General features: G+C 33.5%; 4 protein-coding genes and 1 non-coding gene across 5 annotated transcripts in view; all 5 read right to left on the bottom strand.

The window, feature by feature from the left end:
* Window positions 1–10850: 10850 nt before the first annotated feature.
* BDCG_09520 (uncharacterized protein) lies at window positions 10851–11186 on the bottom strand (the record flags this gene model as incomplete). Its single annotated transcript, XM_045425313.1, has 1 exon — window positions 10851–11186. The coding sequence occupies one exon, from the start codon at window positions 11184–11186 to the stop codon at window positions 10851–10853; it is 336 nt and encodes a 111-aa protein (XP_045273840.1).
* A 135-nt stretch (window positions 11187–11321) lies between these two features.
* On the bottom strand, window positions 11322–11869 carry BDCG_09519 (uncharacterized protein; the record flags this gene model as incomplete). The annotated part of the gene is made up of 3 exons (XM_045425312.1): window positions 11322–11654; window positions 11722–11774; window positions 11836–11869. 3 exons carry the CDS (start codon window positions 11867–11869, stop codon window positions 11322–11324), a joined length of 420 nt encoding a protein of 139 aa, XP_045273839.1.
* Window positions 11870–17227: 5358 nt separating this feature from the next.
* BDCG_18019 (uncharacterized protein) lies at window positions 17228–18018 on the bottom strand (the record flags this gene model as incomplete). Its single annotated transcript, XM_045427042.1, has 2 exons — window positions 17228–17705; window positions 17781–18018. 2 exons carry the CDS (start codon window positions 18016–18018, stop codon window positions 17278–17280), a joined length of 666 nt encoding a protein of 221 aa, XP_045282977.1. The 3' UTR covers window positions 17228–17277.
* A 312-nt stretch (window positions 18019–18330) lies between these two features.
* BDCG_18018 lies at window positions 18331–19865 on the bottom strand. Its single transcript, XR_006700926.1, has one exon. It is a non-coding gene; the product is annotated as an 18S ribosomal RNA (ribosomal RNA).
* A 146-nt stretch (window positions 19866–20011) lies between these two features.
* Window positions 20012–20170, bottom strand: part of BDCG_18017 (uncharacterized protein) — a gene marked incomplete at both ends in the record, with an annotated part of 688 nt that continues 529 nt past the window's right edge. The window contains one exon of the mRNA XM_045427041.1: window positions 20012–20170. This exon is cut by the window's right edge and continues 355 nt beyond it. Within this exon, the coding sequence (XP_045282976.1) occupies window positions 20012–20170 (159 nt within the window).

Raw genomic sequence — 20170 nt, 5'->3', positions numbered from 1 at the left:
ATTAGTAATTAAAGTAAATATTTATATATATATAAAATAAAGTTTTAAAGTAAAAAAATAAAAACTCTATAAGTTTTTTAACTAAGAATTAATAACTGAGAATTAAAACTTTTAGTAGAAAAATCAGAGCTTTTAATAAAAATTTATAAAGTATAATAAAATAATTTTATATAATTAAATATAACTTATTATAAAGATTTTCTTTCTCTTTTAAACTATTATATTTTATATTTATTTTAGTTTAAACTTTCTTAGCTGTTTAAAATAATAATTACAGCTTAAGTAGCTTTTATTTAAAGATATTATATATATGACATACTTCTGCTCTCTATTTAAGTTAATTTTCTATTCAACTCTAACTTTTACTTTATTTCTTACTGTTTTTTAAAGCTTCTGCTTCTATCTTCTCTCTCTGCTTTTTTCTTTATATATAATTACTTTTTCTATAAGAGCTTTTACTTCTTCTCTACAGAGTCTTCATTCTTTTCTTTATATATAATTACTTCTTCTATAAGAGCATTTACTTCTTCTCTACAGAGTCTCTATTTTTCTCTTTATAAATAATCACTTCTTCTACAAGAGTTAATCTCTATAAAACAATCACTGTATATATAAGGATGTACATTCATCTTTCATCTTTTAGAGAATCAGACAAGTTTTTACTCTTATATCTAACTCTATATAGCAGTGTATGCTATAATATATATATATATTATTAAATTTTCTCTTTACAGACTAATTACTTTTATCTAAGTAAAGTATTTATTAATTACTTAATAAATATTTATTATATATAAAAGACTGTATAATAAATAGATTTTAATAATTAATTAACTACTCTATTATATTATTTTTATTATATATTAATTATATTTAGACTAACTATATAATTATATCTGAGATCAGAATCAGATTTTTTAATAGTTTTATTATCAATTTAATTAATCTCATTACACAGTTTTAACATTAGATAGTAGTTTTATACTGTCTCAGTGAGACTTACTATCTACTTTTATTACATTTTTCAAATAAGATTATGATTTTCACTTCTCAATTTAAATTATTTTTATTACTTTAAATGACTTTAAATCTCATTTAAGTTTTATTAAAAAGTGTTACTTTTTAAAAAATTAAAAATAGTCTAAAAAAAACCTTAAAATGTCTAAAAATAGTAACTTTATACTAAGAATGAAACTAAATGAAATTAAATAAGATTACTTTCTTATTTTTTTCAAGTTATCATTTCATTTTAAGATCTGATATATAGTTACTTTATATATTTATTTAATAATTAATCTTAGTGAAATTCATACTAAGAAATGTATAAAATCAGATTAAATAAAATTAAATATGAAATTTATAATCTCAGCAGTCAGTCTAATTATATTAAATTTTTATAAAAATAATATTTTTAAGTTAATTAATTAAATTTAAAAATATTTTTAAATTATTTATTATAAAATATATAATATTATAATTTAAAGTTAAATTTAAATTTTTAAATATATTATATTAATTAAAATAATAATTAAAAATTTATAATATTATTTATTTTAATTTATATAAATAAAATTTTACTTTTAATTTACTTTTATATATTTAAAAAAATTAAGAAATATATAAAATACTTAATTAAAAATTTTTTATAATAAAAAAAATTAAATTAATTATATTATTTCAGAAAATAAATAAAATAATAATAAATATAAATTAATATAATTAAAGAGAATTTTTAATTTTTTTTATATTAATATAATATTATTAAATTTTATTTATTATTTTTTCTTATTTTATATATTAATTATAGTTATTAAATATTTAAATATTTAAATTATTAAATTAATTATACTTTAATTAATTAAATAAATAAATAAAATTTAAAATAAAATTTATATATATTAAATAATTATTTAATATTATATAAAAAATATATTTTTAAATATTATATTTATATTTATTTAATTTAAATCAGATTTTTAAAAAGTTTATACTATAATTTTATACTTTTTAAAATATATAATATTAATTAAAAATCTTTATTTTTATTATTAATATATAAAAATTAATAAAATAAATTAAGTAATAATAATATTATTATATTTAATATAAAATATTATTAATTAAATAAAATTATTTTAAAAAAATATTATATAATATTATAAAAAAATAAAAATAAAAAAATTATAATTTATTTAATAATTATATATATATATATATATAAATTATTACTGAAAAAATCTTTAAAAATTTTTTTAATAATTAATTTTTTTAAATATTATATATTATTATTTTTTTTATATTATTTAACTTAATTTTATATAAATATTTTTTCTTTTTATATATTAAAAATTTTTTTAAAATTAAATAAAATTTTATTAATATATATTTTTTATATATATATTTAATTATTAATTATTAATTACTTTTAATTTTAATTTTATATTTTATATATTTTTAGATAAATAATATTATATTTAAATTTAAAATATTATATATTAATAATTTATTTTATATAAAATTTTTTTATAATAAAAAAATAAATTAAACTTAAAATTTTTATTATAATATTAAAATACTTTTTAAATACTATTTTTTAATATTAATTTTAAAATTAGAAATTAAAAAAATAAAATAAATTATTTTTTACACTATGAAATTTAATAAAAAACAGAAAAAAACTAAAAAAAAGAAACAAAGAAAAAACAGAGAAATTATTTAAGAACTGATTAAGAATTGATTCTCAAATACTCAAGCTTCATGAGTCATGAGATGATTGCAATTAAAAAAACTAAAAACATCACAAATCTTCACATCATGACAGTAATCTACTCAATCAATTAGCAATTGATTGACAATCAATTGAAAATCAATTGAAAATTGACCTATCAATTTCTGCCTTTGCACAGTCTTCACAGGGAACCGCTACCCTCATGTCTCTGGCCATTTTTTTCATTTCTTTCAAAAGTGGCTGACAATCAGTTAGCAATCAATTCACAATCAATTAATTAACTTTTAAAGTATGATTTTCTACCCCACTGCCATCTTTGTGCCAAGGCAACTTTGACAATGTTGTCTTGTTCTTTTCTCCTGAAGTGAACAGGTTCACTGTGATATTATTGTAAAACTCTAAAGCATTTGTCAATCAGTTGAGAATAATCATATAAAAATCAGTTGCTAATCAATTTATAAATACTTACTAACAGTCTCATCAATCACTTTCTGCTTGACATGGCCTCTCTGCTGCTCCGGCACTCAGATCCTCTCATACATGTCAATATAATAACAGAGATTGTTTGTTGATGAGAATTGATACTATAATCAATTAACAATTAATTTAGAATCAATCTGAAATCAATTCAAAATCAATTGTCAAATACCTTCATCTTGGTACATTCCGGAATTCTGCAAAACATCTCTTCATATTCTATGTGGATTTGCCCGTTCATCTAATTGATTATGAATCAGTTATACATGCTTTGAAAATCAATTTCTAAGCAATATTCAATCAATTACTGTTTCATATTCTGAGAGAGTAAGATCTCCTGCTGTTACTGCTTGAAGATATAGCTGGTAACTTGGCTATAAAATAACATAAATCAGCTTCTTCATTTTTTTCATCAAAAATTATCAGATTTTCTGTCTTTTTTATTAATATTTCACTTACTGTCTGAGCTAGAGCTGTCATATCTGCTATTTCACTGCTTTTTTAGTTGAAGAATGAAAAATTTGATTGATTAATAGATTAAGTGAATGAGTGATTGAAAGATTGAAAGTTAATTATCAACTGATTATTACTGTATTATGCGAGGTCAGGGTTATAATTATGTAACAAGGTCAAGTGACACACTTAGTGAGATCAAGTTTTCTGTATACATCAGGAATTTCCTAATACCTACTCAACAGTATCTGATTGTCTTTCTTTTTATTACTTTGTTTTTAGAGTTGCAAGTCAGTTCACTGAGATCTCAGTGTATAGTGAAGTGACACTCTTCATAACTCTATCTCTTTGCAGTCATTTTATTCATGACTGAGGCTTCAAGCTAACAGGTTTATAATAGTTTTTTATGATGTGCTCTTCATTTTCAGATATTTGATGCTGAATGAGCAGGGCCCGGCTGAAGATATGATTAATCTAATTGACTACTGTACTTACCTGATCTTCACATGTCTCTCACTAGATTACAGTTCAATCAGATTTGTTGTCAGACACACAGTCTTATCATTCTTTAAACAGGTCAGCTCTATCACTAGAATTGTTCAGCATCAGTTATTAATCTATATAATACTGTATTATCACTCTTGAGTGGAATCTTCACAGTGCTTCTATCTCTGTGAACTCATTGACTTCTTTGAAACTTCAGACACATCAGTAGACTCAAATCACTCAAAGAGTCTCAGAGAACAAGATTCAACACCTCATCACATTCACTTCATTTTTAAACTGTCTGCTATTATATGTATATCTCATAAGAATAAGAGCACTTCAACTAGTGAGAGGGTTGAGTGCAATGTCTGTCATCTTGCATCAGAGACATTTTATCTCTCTTCATACAATTCTGATAATTGAACAGTCTCAGAAAAGATGTTTTGCTATTTGAGACATGTGACATCTCAGATAGTTTTGTAGTTTCATTCAGGTTTCACCTGTTCTGACTTTGACTAGGATCATTTTTCAGTAAAGATTACTAAATTTAGAATAGTTGATTATTCAATGATAAAGACTTTTCCAGATACTTCTTTCTGAGATTTCAGTCAGGTCTATATCATCTCTTCTACAACTGTCTTTAAGAGGCCTAAGCAGGTTCTTTGACACATAGATATTCTTCAGTAGATGTTGATAGATTTCCTTACAGAGGGCTGAGATTGAGATTAACTGATCAAGTCTTTGACTCCACATCTCTGTGTGTCTAAATCTCACAATGTTTTCAGATACCTGAGGCTGTTGCAGCAGTCTGACTCACTCTTGTGAAAAGATCTTCATCACTCTTTTTATCACTACTATGTATCTCTGAGAGGGTTTATTTTCTGCTCTTAACAAATCTCATATCTGTGATACAGTTAAGATAGATTCATTCAGATCTTTTCCTTCAAACAGGTCTTTTTATACTTCAGCATTTCATCTTGATGAGCTATAATTCTTACTTAACACAGAGTGATATCAGAAGTACATATTCTCTACATCATTTCAGCTGCTCAGTGATATATCTCACTTTCTACAAGCTTTGCTTCATCAACTTCAGAAGGACTTAATTGATGAAGAGAAGTTAAGTGTATGAGTCACTCATATCTGAGATCACAGACAGGTGATGAACTGCCTTACTTCTACAGTTAGTTCCGCGTGAATTATATCTATCATTAACTGACTTCAGACTGGCTTCTTCTCTGGCTTCTTATCTAGCTCACTTTCAAGAGTGTGAATTCAATACATGTTTAGTGCCTTCTGCATTGTCATGATATCTATGACCACTAGTTCACCTTCACTCAGAGGGCATGTTAGTTATTGATTTTCAATTGAGTCGCGAGCCGGCTGGTCCAGTCCTACATTTCATATATATTTTCATATCATGGTTTGAATGGGTTGCAGATCATCTCTTCAGGCCGGCAGGCACCTTAACATGTACCACAGTTTTGAGGCCAGACAGGTATTGGCTACTGCAATTCACTGCTGAATTGAGAGATGATGCTTCTGTCAGCATTTCATACTCTGTCTTATTTTCAGTTGATACTGAATTCAGATAGAGTAGTCTATCAGCCTCTTCACATGAATACTGAGGTACTTTACCAGCCGGTTATTGAGTATCTCTATCATCTCTAGTCTGTCCGAGAGTTGTGAGTCACTGACTGCTAGCATCTGTGTTTTTCCTTCATTCAGCACAGCTGTTGTTGTCTTGCTGTACACATTATAGATGTCTCTAATTCTTCTTCACTGAGCTAGACTTCAGAACAGGATCAATGTGTCATCTATAAACATGCTGATCTTGTATTTCTGTCCCATGCTATCTCTCAGTTCTTGAATAGAGTTATTCTTGATCAGCAGCCTTGCTAGGCCTTCTATTATCACATTAAACATCAGACAGAAGAGCGGGCAGCCTTGCCTCACATCTCTTTCAAGTTTGATTGACTCAGACTCAAATCTATTAATCATGACTGTGAATGTCATGCCATGATAGCAGCTCTGTATAACTTTCACTGTAGACTCTGATACATTGATTTTTCACAGTACTATAAAGAGATAAGCTCTATCTATTGAGTCATAAGCTTTCTCTTGATCTAGAAAGGCTATATAAAGAGATTCTTACTACTGCTGCACTCAGTTCACTGCTAGTTACATCAGCTTTATATTATCAATAATTTATCTGTTCTTTATGAACCCTGTCTGATGTTTTTCAATCACAGTCTTAATTGACTCTGCAAGCCTTTCAGCAATGATTGAGATAATCAGCTTATATATTGTATTTATTAGTGAAATGAGTCTGTAATTTTTGATATTAGTTTTATCTTCTTTCTTATACAATATTTTTATTACTTCTTTCTTTCAGTTCTCTGGCATCACTATTTCATACTTGTGATATTCTATCAGAACTGTGACAACTGCTGTGAGAACATTCTGTAATATGTGACCTTTCTCATCTGAGTGAGTCATGAAGATCTTGAAGAAATTTCACAGTATCTCAGACAGTTCAGGCAAGCACTCTCAGAACCAGTTTCTGCTCTAAGTCTCAATCTCATCAATTACTACTGAACTCATTATTTTCTGAAAGTCGCCTTTCAGCAGTCTTCTTAACAGGTTCTCTTAATATACTTTACTTATTTATTGTTCTTGAAACAGTGTCTCATAGAACTTAAATACTATTTTTAGCATCTTTTCAGTTTTATAAGTTACTTTTTCCCCGCTCTTCAAGCTGTATATTATACTTTCATCTATCAGTTCTTTTCTCAATTCTCAAAATACTGAGAATATCATTTTTGAGATGAGTCACTTCACTTTTGCACTTATTTTCTGACAACTCTTCTTGATCTTTCAGAGCGCATTTAAGCATCTGTATACAGTCTGAATCATCTGAATTGTAAGACACATGCAATTTTTAGTCTTGAGTTTTCAAAGTCTTGTTTTCAGCTTTTACTGAATTCTTGTCATGCTTACTGTCTTAGCTTTCTGAAAGCTTCTGACTTTACTGGCTATCAGCTGTAAGCTTTCATCAAATTCTGTCAGTAGCTTCACAGCATCAGTTGTTACAAGGTATTTTCCTCACTTATCAAAAAGCAGTGTACATGTACTCATTGTATTGCTGATCAGCTGTTCTACTACAGAGCTTAGAGTCTCTAGCATGAATGAGTGCTCTAGTAGGTTCACATTCATGCATCAGAAGTCTGTCTCTTTCTTTACTGTTATCTGAGAGTAGTACTGCATCAGTACAGCACTGTGATCTGTTCAATTGAGGATTTGTTTTATTTCCCATCTATCTGACTTCTTATAGACTTGTGGTGTGCACAGGATACAGTTGATTCTGCTGAACAAGAGTGTCTCTGTGGCTCTGATGAATGTATATTCATGTCAGCCTGAATTGACAGCATACCAGTCATTCAACAGAGCTTTACTTTCCATTACACTTTTCAGAGCCCTCTGAACTCTTGTGTCTTCCCCACGGGGTGGGTTCTGATCCTGGCTCTTGAACATGCAGTTTCAATCTCTCAGAACAACATTGACCTTTCCTCCGATTCCAGGTGTTTTGCAACATTTTTTAGAAAGCATACTTGAGTAGTTTTCTGATTAGAAATATATATACTCAATAGTTTTGTCACCTTCACTGACCTCTCAATGTAACACTTGATTCTGATTTATCTACTCTCAATGTCTCTGTGAAAACATGTGACTTTGTCTTCTGGTATTTTAGCAGGGTTCAATATCACTCATGTTACACTCACACTGTTGAAAGCTGGGGCATTGATGTACACTTGTACTCTCTGATAGAGCTGTATCACCGCCTCGGCTCGGCTTGATGTTAAGTGTGTTTCACAAAGAAACGCTATATCAATCTTAAGGTCTCTTATTATTATTATTATTATTCTTCAATTATAGATGTATGCAGTCAGATACTATGACATCTACCTGAGAATCTTTAGTTCTCAGGGTTTTTTCTATATCTATAGAGTCAACTATTATACATTTATCAATTTCAAATATGCAAAATCAGAAAATTCCAGCTCAGAATATAAAAACTGTTTACAAATTGCAGTATTTCAACACCTTCTGATAGTTTGAAACCATTTGAAAATATTATGACAAAAGAAAAGAGAACATAGTCTTAAAGATAGACACATTAAATAGATAGAGAAAAGAACAGAAGAAAACAAGTACAGTAAAGAGAGACTATAACAAAACAAAATTATTAAAAGATGATGTATAGCTGTTTTAACAGACTATATCTAGTCAATTTCCACCTCTTCATATTCAGATACTGCTGAATTCAGTTATTTTCTTGTAGCTGCTCTAGTTTCTGATAGAAAGTCTATTAAGTATTTAGTTTCTGTCTCAGTTGAGAATAAGAACCTCATATTTAATTGATTTAAATCATACTTCTTCTTTAATCTGACTCTGAGACTATTGTATAATGCATAATGCATTACAATATGCTCAGGATTTTCATTCACATTGCAGAATGAGCACTCTGTTGAATCAAATCTATCATCAAATCTTTGTATATAAGATTTGAAATAACCATGTTCTAGTTTCAGCTGAATTATAGATGAGAATATTTTCTTTTTACATTTAATTGAACAAGATTTTCACTTTGGTTTTGTCTCAAATCTTGAATAATGTATACTCTTCTTTTGTTTCTGCTAGCTTTCATTTCACTTGTTTAAACAAGATTCTTTTATCTTTCTCTTTATGAAAGATCAGGACACTGTTTTTTGAATAGATCTGCTTAATTCTGAACCCTTTTTTACAGCTGAATCAGCCAATTCATTGCCATGAATATTCATATGAGCAGGAACTCAATGCAGATGAATTATCAGTTTTAATATTCTTCTCTTTTGAATTTTCAAAACAGAGTTTAAAATCAGTTCAAGATTCATTTGATCATTATGAATCTGACTATTTCTAAGTCTTTTTAAAGCAGCTTGACTATCAGAGAATATTCATGCCTCTTTCAAATCATTTCCTCTTTTATGAGATTTTATTTCAATGAGTTTGAAAGCTTTCACTATTACAAATAGTTCAGCATCAAAGACTTCAGATTCACAGCCTAAATTCCAGAAATCTGAGATAAAATTAATATTATCTTCAGTATAAGCAATGCCTGCGCCTAATCTATTCAAATTCTCATTTTTTGAGCCATCTGAGTAGATCAGAATAGAGTCTTTTATATTAATTGTAGAGATCTTCTTCAAATGCTGTTCATATTCTCTCTCTTTAGATAGTTCACTTATTTGTAAGTCTATGAGAGATTTCAGCTTTTCTCTCCAGGAAGATATCTTCTCATGATCAATTTTCTCAACATTTAATGAAGAAAATTGATTCTTAATAAGTGAACATAGTCTATACAGTTGAGAGAGCATTTTCTTTAAAGTACTATTCTCATTTCAATCAAGAAATCTATTTCAATCCAGTTCATTTCCTGAGTTAACTGGTGGAAATGAAGAAGAGACTCTTTCTCTGATTATATGATTTGAGCTCATCTTCATGACTCTCAGAGTATAGTTCATACAGGCCTTTTCAAATCGAATAGCAGGAGGTGGAATTGAAGCTTCAATTTCCATTGCTTTAATAGGAGATGACTTGAATACTTTCAGAATTCTTCTCAAAGCTCTGTTTTGTAGACTTTGAAAGAGTTCAGTGAAGTTTCCTTGATTATTCCATCAAACTTGAACTTCATAATCAGCTACTGAGGTAATACAGGCTATGTATAACTGTCTCATAGCCTGAAAGGATAGACCTCTCTCAGTATTTGATAGTCTGATTATACTATTCAGTAGTCTCTCTGCCTTGATAATTCTTTGTTGAATATGATATTTAAAATTCAGCTTGGAGTTTAACCATACTCCTAGTCATTTGACATTTAAACTGGGTTTAATCTCTTTATTCAAAAGAGTTAGACTTAGTTCTTTCTCATTAAATCTGGAAAAAAAGTGAATTAGCTCAGTTTTATTCATATTAAATTGAATTAGATTGATATCTGCTCTAACAAAGATTTCCTCTGCTGCTTTCTCAATCACTTCTAAATTCTCTTTGATTGTCTTTGAACTGTAGAGTAGATCAATATCATCTACATAACTTGGAGATCTCACTATTTTCATCTCTCTATTCTTGAATAGATATGCAGTGTATATTGTAAATAAAACAGGTGAGATTGGAGATTCTTGTGGTACTTCTATTTTTATCTCAGCTTAAGGTCTCTTAAATAGGCCATCATCTTTTCAAACTTACCTATTTCAGCTAGTTCTCTTATATTTAGAGATGCTAGTCTCATTCTAGATAAGGCACAGAAAGAAGCTTTTAGTCAGAAGTGTCAAAGTGTTTCAAATTAAATACTTCTGAGTATTATTAAGTACAGGCCCTGTGTTTCTTCTCTACATCTTGAGACTAACTCTTAAAACAATCTTCTGCCCGGCCATTGATTCCTGGTATCTAATATATGAAAAATACATAAAGAAAGAGAACATTTCTGTATCTTCTCTCTGCTATTGATTTCTTATTTCTTCTCTGAGACTGATTTCTTAGCTGGTTTAGGTTTCTGTGATACAAGAACTTCAGACAGTTTGAATTTGCTGTTTTCAGCATTGCACACTACATCTTTGTGGTCTTTTTATTCACACAGTGCACATCAGGTATCTTCTTTGTAAAATGATCAGAACTGCTTAGCAGCACTGACTTCAATTGATTTGACACTCATCATTGCCAGTGTGGTGAATGATACAACAAATGTCCCTGTTGAAACCTTGACTGTAACAACTTTCTGAATGTGATATTCTGGGATGGCGGATTCTTTACCCTTGAACCGAGAATTAATTGTCGCCTGAATGTCTTGAAGGGTATTCATTGAGCCGCTGGAGGTTACATATGTGTACAGGCCAGTACCTCTGATATCTTTAAATTTGAAAAGCTGGAGTTCAATCTGAGTCTCATCTACTTTGAATTTCACTTCTCTGAGTCTCTTGAGGCCGGAGTCTCTGCGGGCTTGCATCTCATATATTATCCTGTAGTAGCTTGATGCAGATGAGATAATCTTTGTTATGTCTTTTCTCACTTTCTCTGTGAGAAACAAGAATAGCTTCCGGTATGTTGATCTCCTCCTGAGCAGGGCTTCATCTATACTTGCTCAAACTGCTTTTCTGTCTGCTATGAGACAGGCACGGTCGAGGTCTGACAGCCGCATATTCATAAAGGGCTTGGCCGGCGTGGGAGGAGTTTTTGAGTCTGAGTTTCCTGGCTTATTCTTATGAGAAATAACAGATTTTTCATATTCATCATCTTTCATTTCTACATCTGAGGCTTCACTTTTAGGGCCTGTATTATCATTATCTTCTGATTCTTTTGAGGTTGTTGAAATGACCATCTCTTCATGAGAAGAGGCCTTGTGCTGTAACTCCTCTTCTTGAGCCTGAGAATTTTTATGATTTTTATAAGCTCTTGTTGAGGGGCTCAGAGTGTTCTATGAGTTTATGAACATCAATTCATTACTCTATTTCTAAACTAAGCTAGTTTATTCCTTGAGTTACCTGATTCTCCTGGCGCGCGTGCTTTTTGCTCGACTTGCTCTTTTTTGACAAGCCTAGACAGGGAAGATTAATTTTTAAGTGACTCACTTAGCTACTATTTCTGGCAATACTTACTCTGTCTGCTTTTAATTGCTGAGTTGGTCAGCATTGCTGAAAAGGATTAGTTTCAAGCTTTGGCCGGGATTACAGAGCTGTTACTCATTTATCATTCAGTTCAATGACTTGAATTTTACAGAGAGTGCTTACTTACTCTATACAATTTTAAGTCTGACTGTCTGCTTCTCTAATGTTAGCAATCTGTTTACATAGATTTCTCTGCTTAAGGTGAAGAACTTACTTTGTACAGATCTTTTTTTGATGAGAAGGTTTTATGCATTCTACTTCAAAAGACTATTTGATGATACTGTGTATTATTGTTAGTTAAGCCAGTATCAGCAGTCACTGTTTTACCGGTGACTGACAGGTAGGGCGACGCGAACGCTCTGGCCTGGAAGACTCACAACTTTTTTAATCTAGCTGTTTACTGTCTTGTGAGGGACAAAATAAAGTGCAATATTAAAAGCAAGTCTGAGAGTCTAAACAATTAGTCAGCACTTTGTGTTTCACAAGATACAAGGAGTTTCCTTTTACCTACCCGACGGTATCTGATCATCTTTCTTTTTATTACTTTGTTCTTAGAGTTGCAAGTCAGTCTGCTGAGACCTCAGTGTAAAGTGAGATGACACTTCTCATGACTCTATCTCTTTGCAGTCATTTTATCCATGACTGAGGCTTTGAGCTAACAGGTTTATGATAGATTTTTGATGTGTCATCAATTTTCAGAGTGTTTATAGTAACAGATGTTACAGGGCCTGATGATGAGAGCAAGAGTCACAGGTTGACTACTGTACTTACCTGATTTCCTTACTTCTCAAGCTAGATTACAATTCAACTAGGTTTATCCTCTGAAGCACTGTCTCACTGTTTCTTAAATAGATCAGTCTTATCATCAGAATTGTCTAGCATCAGTTGTCAGTCTATGTGATAGTGTATTATCACTCTCAAGTGATATCTCTGCACAGCATCAATCTCTGTGAATTCTTCAGTTTTCTTGAAACTTCAGACACAGTGGTAGACTCAAATTGCTCAAAGAGTCTCAGAGAATAGAATCTGACACCTTGTTACATCTGTCTCTCTATTAAACTGTCTCTCATCATGTGTATATCTCATCAGGATTAAATCACTCCAACTGATAAGAGAATTGAGTGCAATACTTGCTATTTTACATCATAGACATTTCATCTCCCTCTATATAGCTTTCACAATTGAATAGTCTCAGAAAAGGTGTTTTACTGTCTGTGATGTCTGACATCTTGAACATTCTCTTTCTTTTATTCAGGTTTCTTCTGTTCTAACTTTGTTGAGTACTATTTTCCAGTAAAGATTACTAAATTTTGAGTAGTTCACTGTGTAATGATAGAGACTCTTTCAGATACTTCTTTCTGAAATTTCAGTTAAGTCTACTTCATCTCTTCTGCAACTATTCTTGAAAGGTTTTAGAAGATCTCTTAGCACATAGATATTCTTTAACAAGTGTTGATAGATTTCTTTGCAGAGAGCTGAGATAAAGATTGTCTGATTCAATCTTTCACTTCAGACTTCTGCATGTCTGAATCTCATAGTGTCTTCAGATACCTGAGGCTGTTATAGCAATCTGACTCAGTTTGATGAAAAGATTTTTACTACTCTTTTTGCCACTGTGATGTATCTCATTGAGAGTTCATCTTCTGCCTTTGACAAATCCCATACTTGTGATATGGTTAATATGGGCTCATTTAAATTCTTTCCTTTAAATAGGTCTTTTCACACCTCAGCATTTCACCTTGGTGAGCTATGATTCTGGCTCAATGCTGAGTGATATCAGAAGTACATGATTTCTATGTTCTTTCAGAAGCTCAGTGATACATCTTGCTTTCTACAAGCTCTGCTTCATCAATTCCAAAAGAATTCAATTGATGAAGAAAAGTTAAGTGTATGAGCTGCTCAGATCTGAGATCATGACCTGGTGATGAACTTCTTCACTCTCACAGTCTGTTCTGTGTGAATTATATCTATCATTATTTGACTTCAGATTGGCTTTTCATCTGATTCCTTATTTATACTACTCTCTAAAGCATGAATTCAGTACATGTTGAGTGTCTTCTGCATTGTCATGATGTCTATAGCAGCTAGTTCACCTTCACTCAGAGAGTATATTAGTTGTTGATTCTCAATTGATTCTTGAGCAGGTTGATCTAGCTCAATATCTCATATATATTTTCATATCATGGTTTGAATAGGCTGTAGATCATCTCTTCAGGCAGGCAAACATTGCAGTGAATATCATAGCTTTGAAGCTAGGCAAGTCTTTGCCACTGCTATTCTTTGTCTGATGAAGAGATGATATTTCTGTCAGTGTTTCATACTTTGTTTAATCTTCAGCTGATACTGAATTCAAATTGAATAGTCTACTGACTCTTTTACATGAATTCTGAGATATTTTATCAGCTTGTCTTTCAATATCTCTATAGTTCTCATTCTTTCTGGTGACTGTGAGTCTCTGACAGCTAATATCTTTGTTTTTTCTTCATTTAACACAGCTGTTGTTGCTTTGCTATACATATTATAGATGTCTTTGATTCTTCTTCATTGAGCCAGATTTTGAAAAAAGATTAAGGTGTTATCTGCAAACATGCTGACTCTGATTTCCTTTCTCATACTGTCTTTTAGTTCTTGAATTGACTGTTTCTCAATCAGCAGCCTTGCTAGGCCTTCAATCATCACATTGAATATAAGACAGAAGAGTGAACAGCTCTGTCACACTTCTCTTTTGAGTTTGATTAACTTGGATTCAAATCAGTTGATCATGACTGTAGATGTTATATCTTGATAGCAGCTCTGTATAACTTTCACTGTTGACTCTGGCACATTGATTTTATGTAGTGTCTTGAAGAGATAGAACTGATCTATTGAATCATATGCCTTCTCTTAATCTAGAAAGGTCATGTACAGAGGTTTTCTCTTCTGCTAAGCTTTATCTACTGCTACCTGAGCTAGCTTCATACTATCAATAATTTGTCTGCTCTTAATAAACTCTGTTTGATGTTTTTCAATAATCATTTTTATTGATTCTGCAAGTCTTTCAGCAATAACTGAGGTTATCAGTTTATATATTGTATTTATAAGTGAAATGAGTCTGTAATTTTTGATTTCAGTTCTATTCTCTTTCTTATACAGTATTTTGATAATCTCTTTATTTCAGTTATTTGACATTACTGTTTCATACTTGTGATATTCAATCAGAACTGTGATAACTGCTGTGAGTGCTTCTTGTAATGTGTAATCTTCATCATTAGTATGATACATAAAGGTCTTGAAGAAATCTCATGAAATTTCAGATGAGCCGGGAGATCATTCTCATAATCAATTTCTGCTCAGTAACTTCACTTCTTCAACTACTACTGAGCTCAACAGACTCTGAAAATCATCTTGTGATAGTCTTCTTAACAGATGTTCTTGACACTTTAGGCTTATTGAGTGTTTTTGAAACAGAGTCTCATAGAAGTTAAATACTATCTTTAGCATTTTATGTGTTTTATGAGTTACTTTTTCTCCTTCTCTTAGGTCATATATTGTGTTTTCACCTATTGATTCTTTTCCCAACTTTCAAAATGCTGGAGATGATTTCATTTTTGAGATGAGTCACTTTGCTTTTGCACTTATTTTCTGATGACTCTTCTTGACCTCTCAGAGTGCATTTAAGCGCCGGTGTGTGATCTGAATCATTCTGGCTATTTTGCATGTGCGAGTCTTAGTCTTGAGCTTTTGAAGTCTTGTTTCCAGCTTTCACTGAATCCTTGTCATACTTGCTGTCTTAGCTTCTTGAAAGCTTCTAGCTTTATTGACTATCAGCTGCAGGCTTTTATTGAATTCTGCTAGTAGTTTTGTCACATCAGTTGTTACAAAGTATTTTCCCTGTCTATTGAAAAGCAGTGTACATGTACTCATTGTATTGCTGATCAGCTGCTTCACTACTGGCTTTAAGCTCTCTTGCATGGATGAGTGCTTTAATAGGTTTATATTCATGCATCAGGCTTCTTCACTCATCTTCACTATTATTTGAGAGCAGTACTGAACCAGCACAGCACTGTGATCAGTTCAATCAGAGATGTGTTTTATCTCCCATCTACTTGACTTTCAGAAAACTCTAGAGATGCACAGAATCCGGTCAATTCTGCTGAATGAGAATCTCTCTGTTGATTCAGTATACATGTATTGTTTCTGGTCTGAATTTGTCATACATCAGCCATTCATCAGAGAGTCACTTTTCATCACACTTTCTAGTGCTCTTTGAACTCTTGAATCTTTCCCTTGAGATGGGTTTCAGTCCTGACTTTTCAATACGCAGTTGAAATCCCTCAAGACCATGTCTACCTGTTCTCACCCTGATTCCAGGTGCCGGGCTACACTTTGCAGGAAGTTCCTTTGAGTAGTCTCTTGATTCAGAGCATAAACCCCCATTAGTTTCACTGTCTTAGTTGATTTCTCAATGTAACATCTAATTCTGATCTGCCTGTTCTTCTTGTCTCTGTGAAAACATGTGACTTTTTCTGCAGGTATTTTTATCAGGTTCAGTATAATTCATGTTACACTCACACTGTTGATAGCTGAGGTATTGATGAACATTGTTACCCTCTGATAGAGCTGTTGCACCGCCTTGGCCTGGCTCTCAATTAAGTGTGTTTCACACAAAAACGCTACATCAACTCTTAGATCTCTTAAGTAGGTTAAAACCCTCTCAAACTTACCTAAGTTCTCTAACCTCTTTATGTTAAGTGAGGCTAGTTTCATTTTTAGCAAGTGTAAGAAGTAGTCTAGTCAATAGATTAGAAGTTATACTCAATGTTTCAATTTCCTCAATTCTCTTTCTTTATAGAATAAGCATAAACTTTTGAAGAAGTGCTAATGTACAGGCCCTATCTCTTCATTAATACTTTTATCTGAAGTTTTCATATAACATTTCTTCCTTGTGCTTTTTTATCTCAAAGAATTTCCCTTCTCTCATTTTGAGTATTATCTGCTTTTCTCTCCTTTATTTACTTTTTTCCTGGTGTTTTCTTTTTAACTGCCTTGTAAGAGGCCTACGCTGAATAGATCGGTATAATATTGATAGGTCTTATATAACAAAGATAAAAACGCTAGAGAAGGAAAGAAAGAGAAAGTGCGAGAATCAGCGATCGAGGTGGATATTTATACACATATGTGGTGGCGTACGCGGTGGAGCTTCGGGGCGGAAGAATATATGCGCGTTCGTAGCAGCCGAGGATCGGTGATCGAGAATGGCCGAGAATCGTAGTGGCGATCAAGAATGGCCGAGGATCGGAGCGTACGTAGAATCTGTGGAGTGTAACGGAATAGTCTATATGATTGATCAGGGTGGCGGCCGAGGATCAGCGATCGAGAATGGCTGAGGGTCGGCAATCAAGAATGGCCGAGGATCGGAGCGTACGTGGAATCTGTGGAGTGTAATGAAATAGTCTATATGATTGATCGGGCGCAGCCCGCCACATGCCTTGCGCTCGCATTGCATCCTACTGACTTATGACCTTTCTCACTGCATAGTATGCAACGCATTCCCTCTTTTTCAATTAGCTGGTCTTGTTTTGATGTTCCAACCTCTAAGGTTTTCGTGCCGAGGTGAACAGGTGTGGTAAACGAGATGATAAATGTGCTGGTTGGGATCTTTGAAGTGACTATTTCTTGAATTTGGTATGCCGGGACTGCCGTATTCTTGGCTTTGAAGAGAGTATTCAATGCCGCCTGTACATCCTGGGCCGAATCCATGGATCCCCTCAGTAGTTGGTAAGTATAGGGTCCAGTTCCGCCTACGTCACCAAACTTGGCTAACGCAACATCAACCTTTTGCTCATTTACTTCAAACTTGATGTCCTTTAGTTTTTGCAGGCCTAAATCTCTTTTACTTTGGCTTTTGTACACAATTACATAGAAGCTTGTGCTGGAGAATGTGATTCACTGAACACCTTTCCCTGATTTTTCTGTCAAAAAACTAAACAGCTGTTTATAGGCTGTTGCGCGCTTTGGGGTTGTCTTGTTCAGAGAGGCCCAGATTGATTTGTCATCTGCAATTAATCTCGCTTTGTCAATCTCTGATAGTCTTGTATTATAGGCAGTCTTGGCAGTGCTTGATGGTGTTTTGAGGTCCTGAATATATGACTTTGCTTTTTTTGAGATCACAGATTCACTAGTCTCTTGGGCCATTTCTACATCTGAGGCTTCATTCTCTAGATCTACTTTACTTTTTTCACCTGGGCCTACTGGATCAGCTAGACTCGCCTTATTCACAAGGGGGGTGGCTTGATCATTTGCATTTTCCTTCAGGGCCACTTGGGTTATTTTAGGAGTTTTTTTGACTTGAGTTGTGAGACTCAGCGAGATCTATGATGTGTGACATGTTGATTAATTCTTGTTGACCTAACTAATAGCTAATATCTGCTTGTACAGGACTACCTCTGCCTCATCGCGGCTGCACTTCTTCACTTCCTTATCCTTCTTAAAGCTATCTAGACAAGGGGTTAATTCTTTTTGAAGATCTCACCAATTCCTTTATTTCAGGACTTACTTCATCCTCTTTTTGAAGTTAGTGTAGGAGTCATGTTTCTATGTTGGTTAGTTAAAAGTAGTGACCGGGATTTAGAGCTGCCACCTTTGCATATCCAACACAAGGAGGTTACGGGGTTCATACTTACAATCTTGTATTGTCTGAGGTGTTATCTGTTTATTTAGTTAGTATTACATTTAATGTATTATACCGTGCTTGAGGACAGTAGCTTACTTCACATTATAAAATTAAAACAGGGAAGTTGGCTTTGATTCAGTTATGCTTGTATTGATACCGCGATTGACTAAGCTAGTTTCAGCAACTCTTACAAGTAAGAATTCGCAGGTAGGATGTCGCGCAGGTACTAGCTCGGAAATTTGTAGACTTTGTGGAATGAGTCTTCTGTTATCAGTAAGAGAGTTAAAATGCCATTGCAGCCTAAAAGCTTAGTCAGCACTTCGGTTTCTTTCTGATATCAGGAATTTCCTAATACCTACCCGACGGTATCTGATCATCTTCGATCCCCTAACTTTCGTTCACTGATTAATGAAAACATCCTTGGCGAATGCTTTCGCAGTAGTTAGTCTTCAGCAAATCCAAGAATTTCACCTCTGACAGCCGAATACTGACGCCCCCGACCATCCCTATTAATCATTACGGCGGTCCTAGAAACCAACAAAATAGAACCACACGTCCTATTCTATTATTCCATGCTAATGTATCCGAGCAAAGGCCTGCTTTGAACACTCTAATTTTTTCACAGTAAAAGTCCTGGTTCCCCCCACAGCCAGTAAAGGCCATGGGGCTTCCCAGGAGGAAAGGTCCGGCCGGACCAGTGCACGCGGTGAGGCGGACCGGCCAGCCAGACCCAAGGTTCAACTACGAGCTTTTTAACTGCAACAACTTTAATATACGCTATTGGAGCTGGAATTACCGCGGCTGCTGGCACCAGACTTGCCCTCCAATTGTTCCTCGTTAAGGGATTTAGATTGTACTCATTCCAATTACAAGACCCGAAAGAGCCCTGTATCAGTATTTATTGTCACTACCTCCCCGTATCGGGATTGGGTAATTTGCGCGCCTGCTGCCTTCCTTGGATGTGGTAGCCGTTTCTCAGGCTCCCTCTCCGGAATCGAACCCTAATTCCCCGTTACCCGTTGCCACCATGGTAGGCCACTATCCTACCATCGAAAGTTGATAGGGCAGAAATTTGAATGAACCATCGCCGGCGCAAGGCCATGCGATTCGATAAGTTATTATGAATCACCAAGGAGCCCCGAAGGGCATTGGTTTTTTATCTAATAAATACACCCCTTCCGAAGTCGAGGTTTTTAGCATGTATTAGCTCTAGAATTACCACGGGTATCCAAGTAGTAAGGTACTATCAAATAAACGATAACTGATTTAATGAGCCATTCGCAGTTTCACCGTATAGATTGCTTATACTTAGACATGCATGGCTTAATCTTTGAGACAAGCATATGACTACTGGCAGAATCAACCAGGTAGCTAACTTTTGAGCCCGGAGGCCGAAGGCACCCCGGGCCTGAACCCCCGGAGGGACAGGAAGTAGCTAAACGGAAGGAGTTCCCGGTTACAGAAACTCACCGGGGACGACCAGGCGGCGCACCGCGTTGGACATCCGGACGGTATTCAATTGCCCCCACTGAGATTTTCAGAGGACGGTCCGCGGCAGGGCCGGGCTCCAACCCGCGAGGGGGAGCCCGTCTGCCGCATCGGTCCCTCCGATGGAGGATCACGGCCCCAGACACGCTGACGAGCAGCGGCTTCCGGAGCCGACGTTCCCCCTGG

Source organism: Blastomyces dermatitidis, assembly GCF_000003525.1.
Source record: "Blastomyces dermatitidis ER-3 genomic scaffold supercont1.17, whole genome shotgun sequence".
Lineage (NCBI taxonomy): Eukaryota > Fungi > Ascomycota > Eurotiomycetes > Onygenales > Ajellomycetaceae > Blastomyces > Blastomyces dermatitidis.
This window is presented reverse-complemented; position numbering and strand designations above follow the sequence as displayed.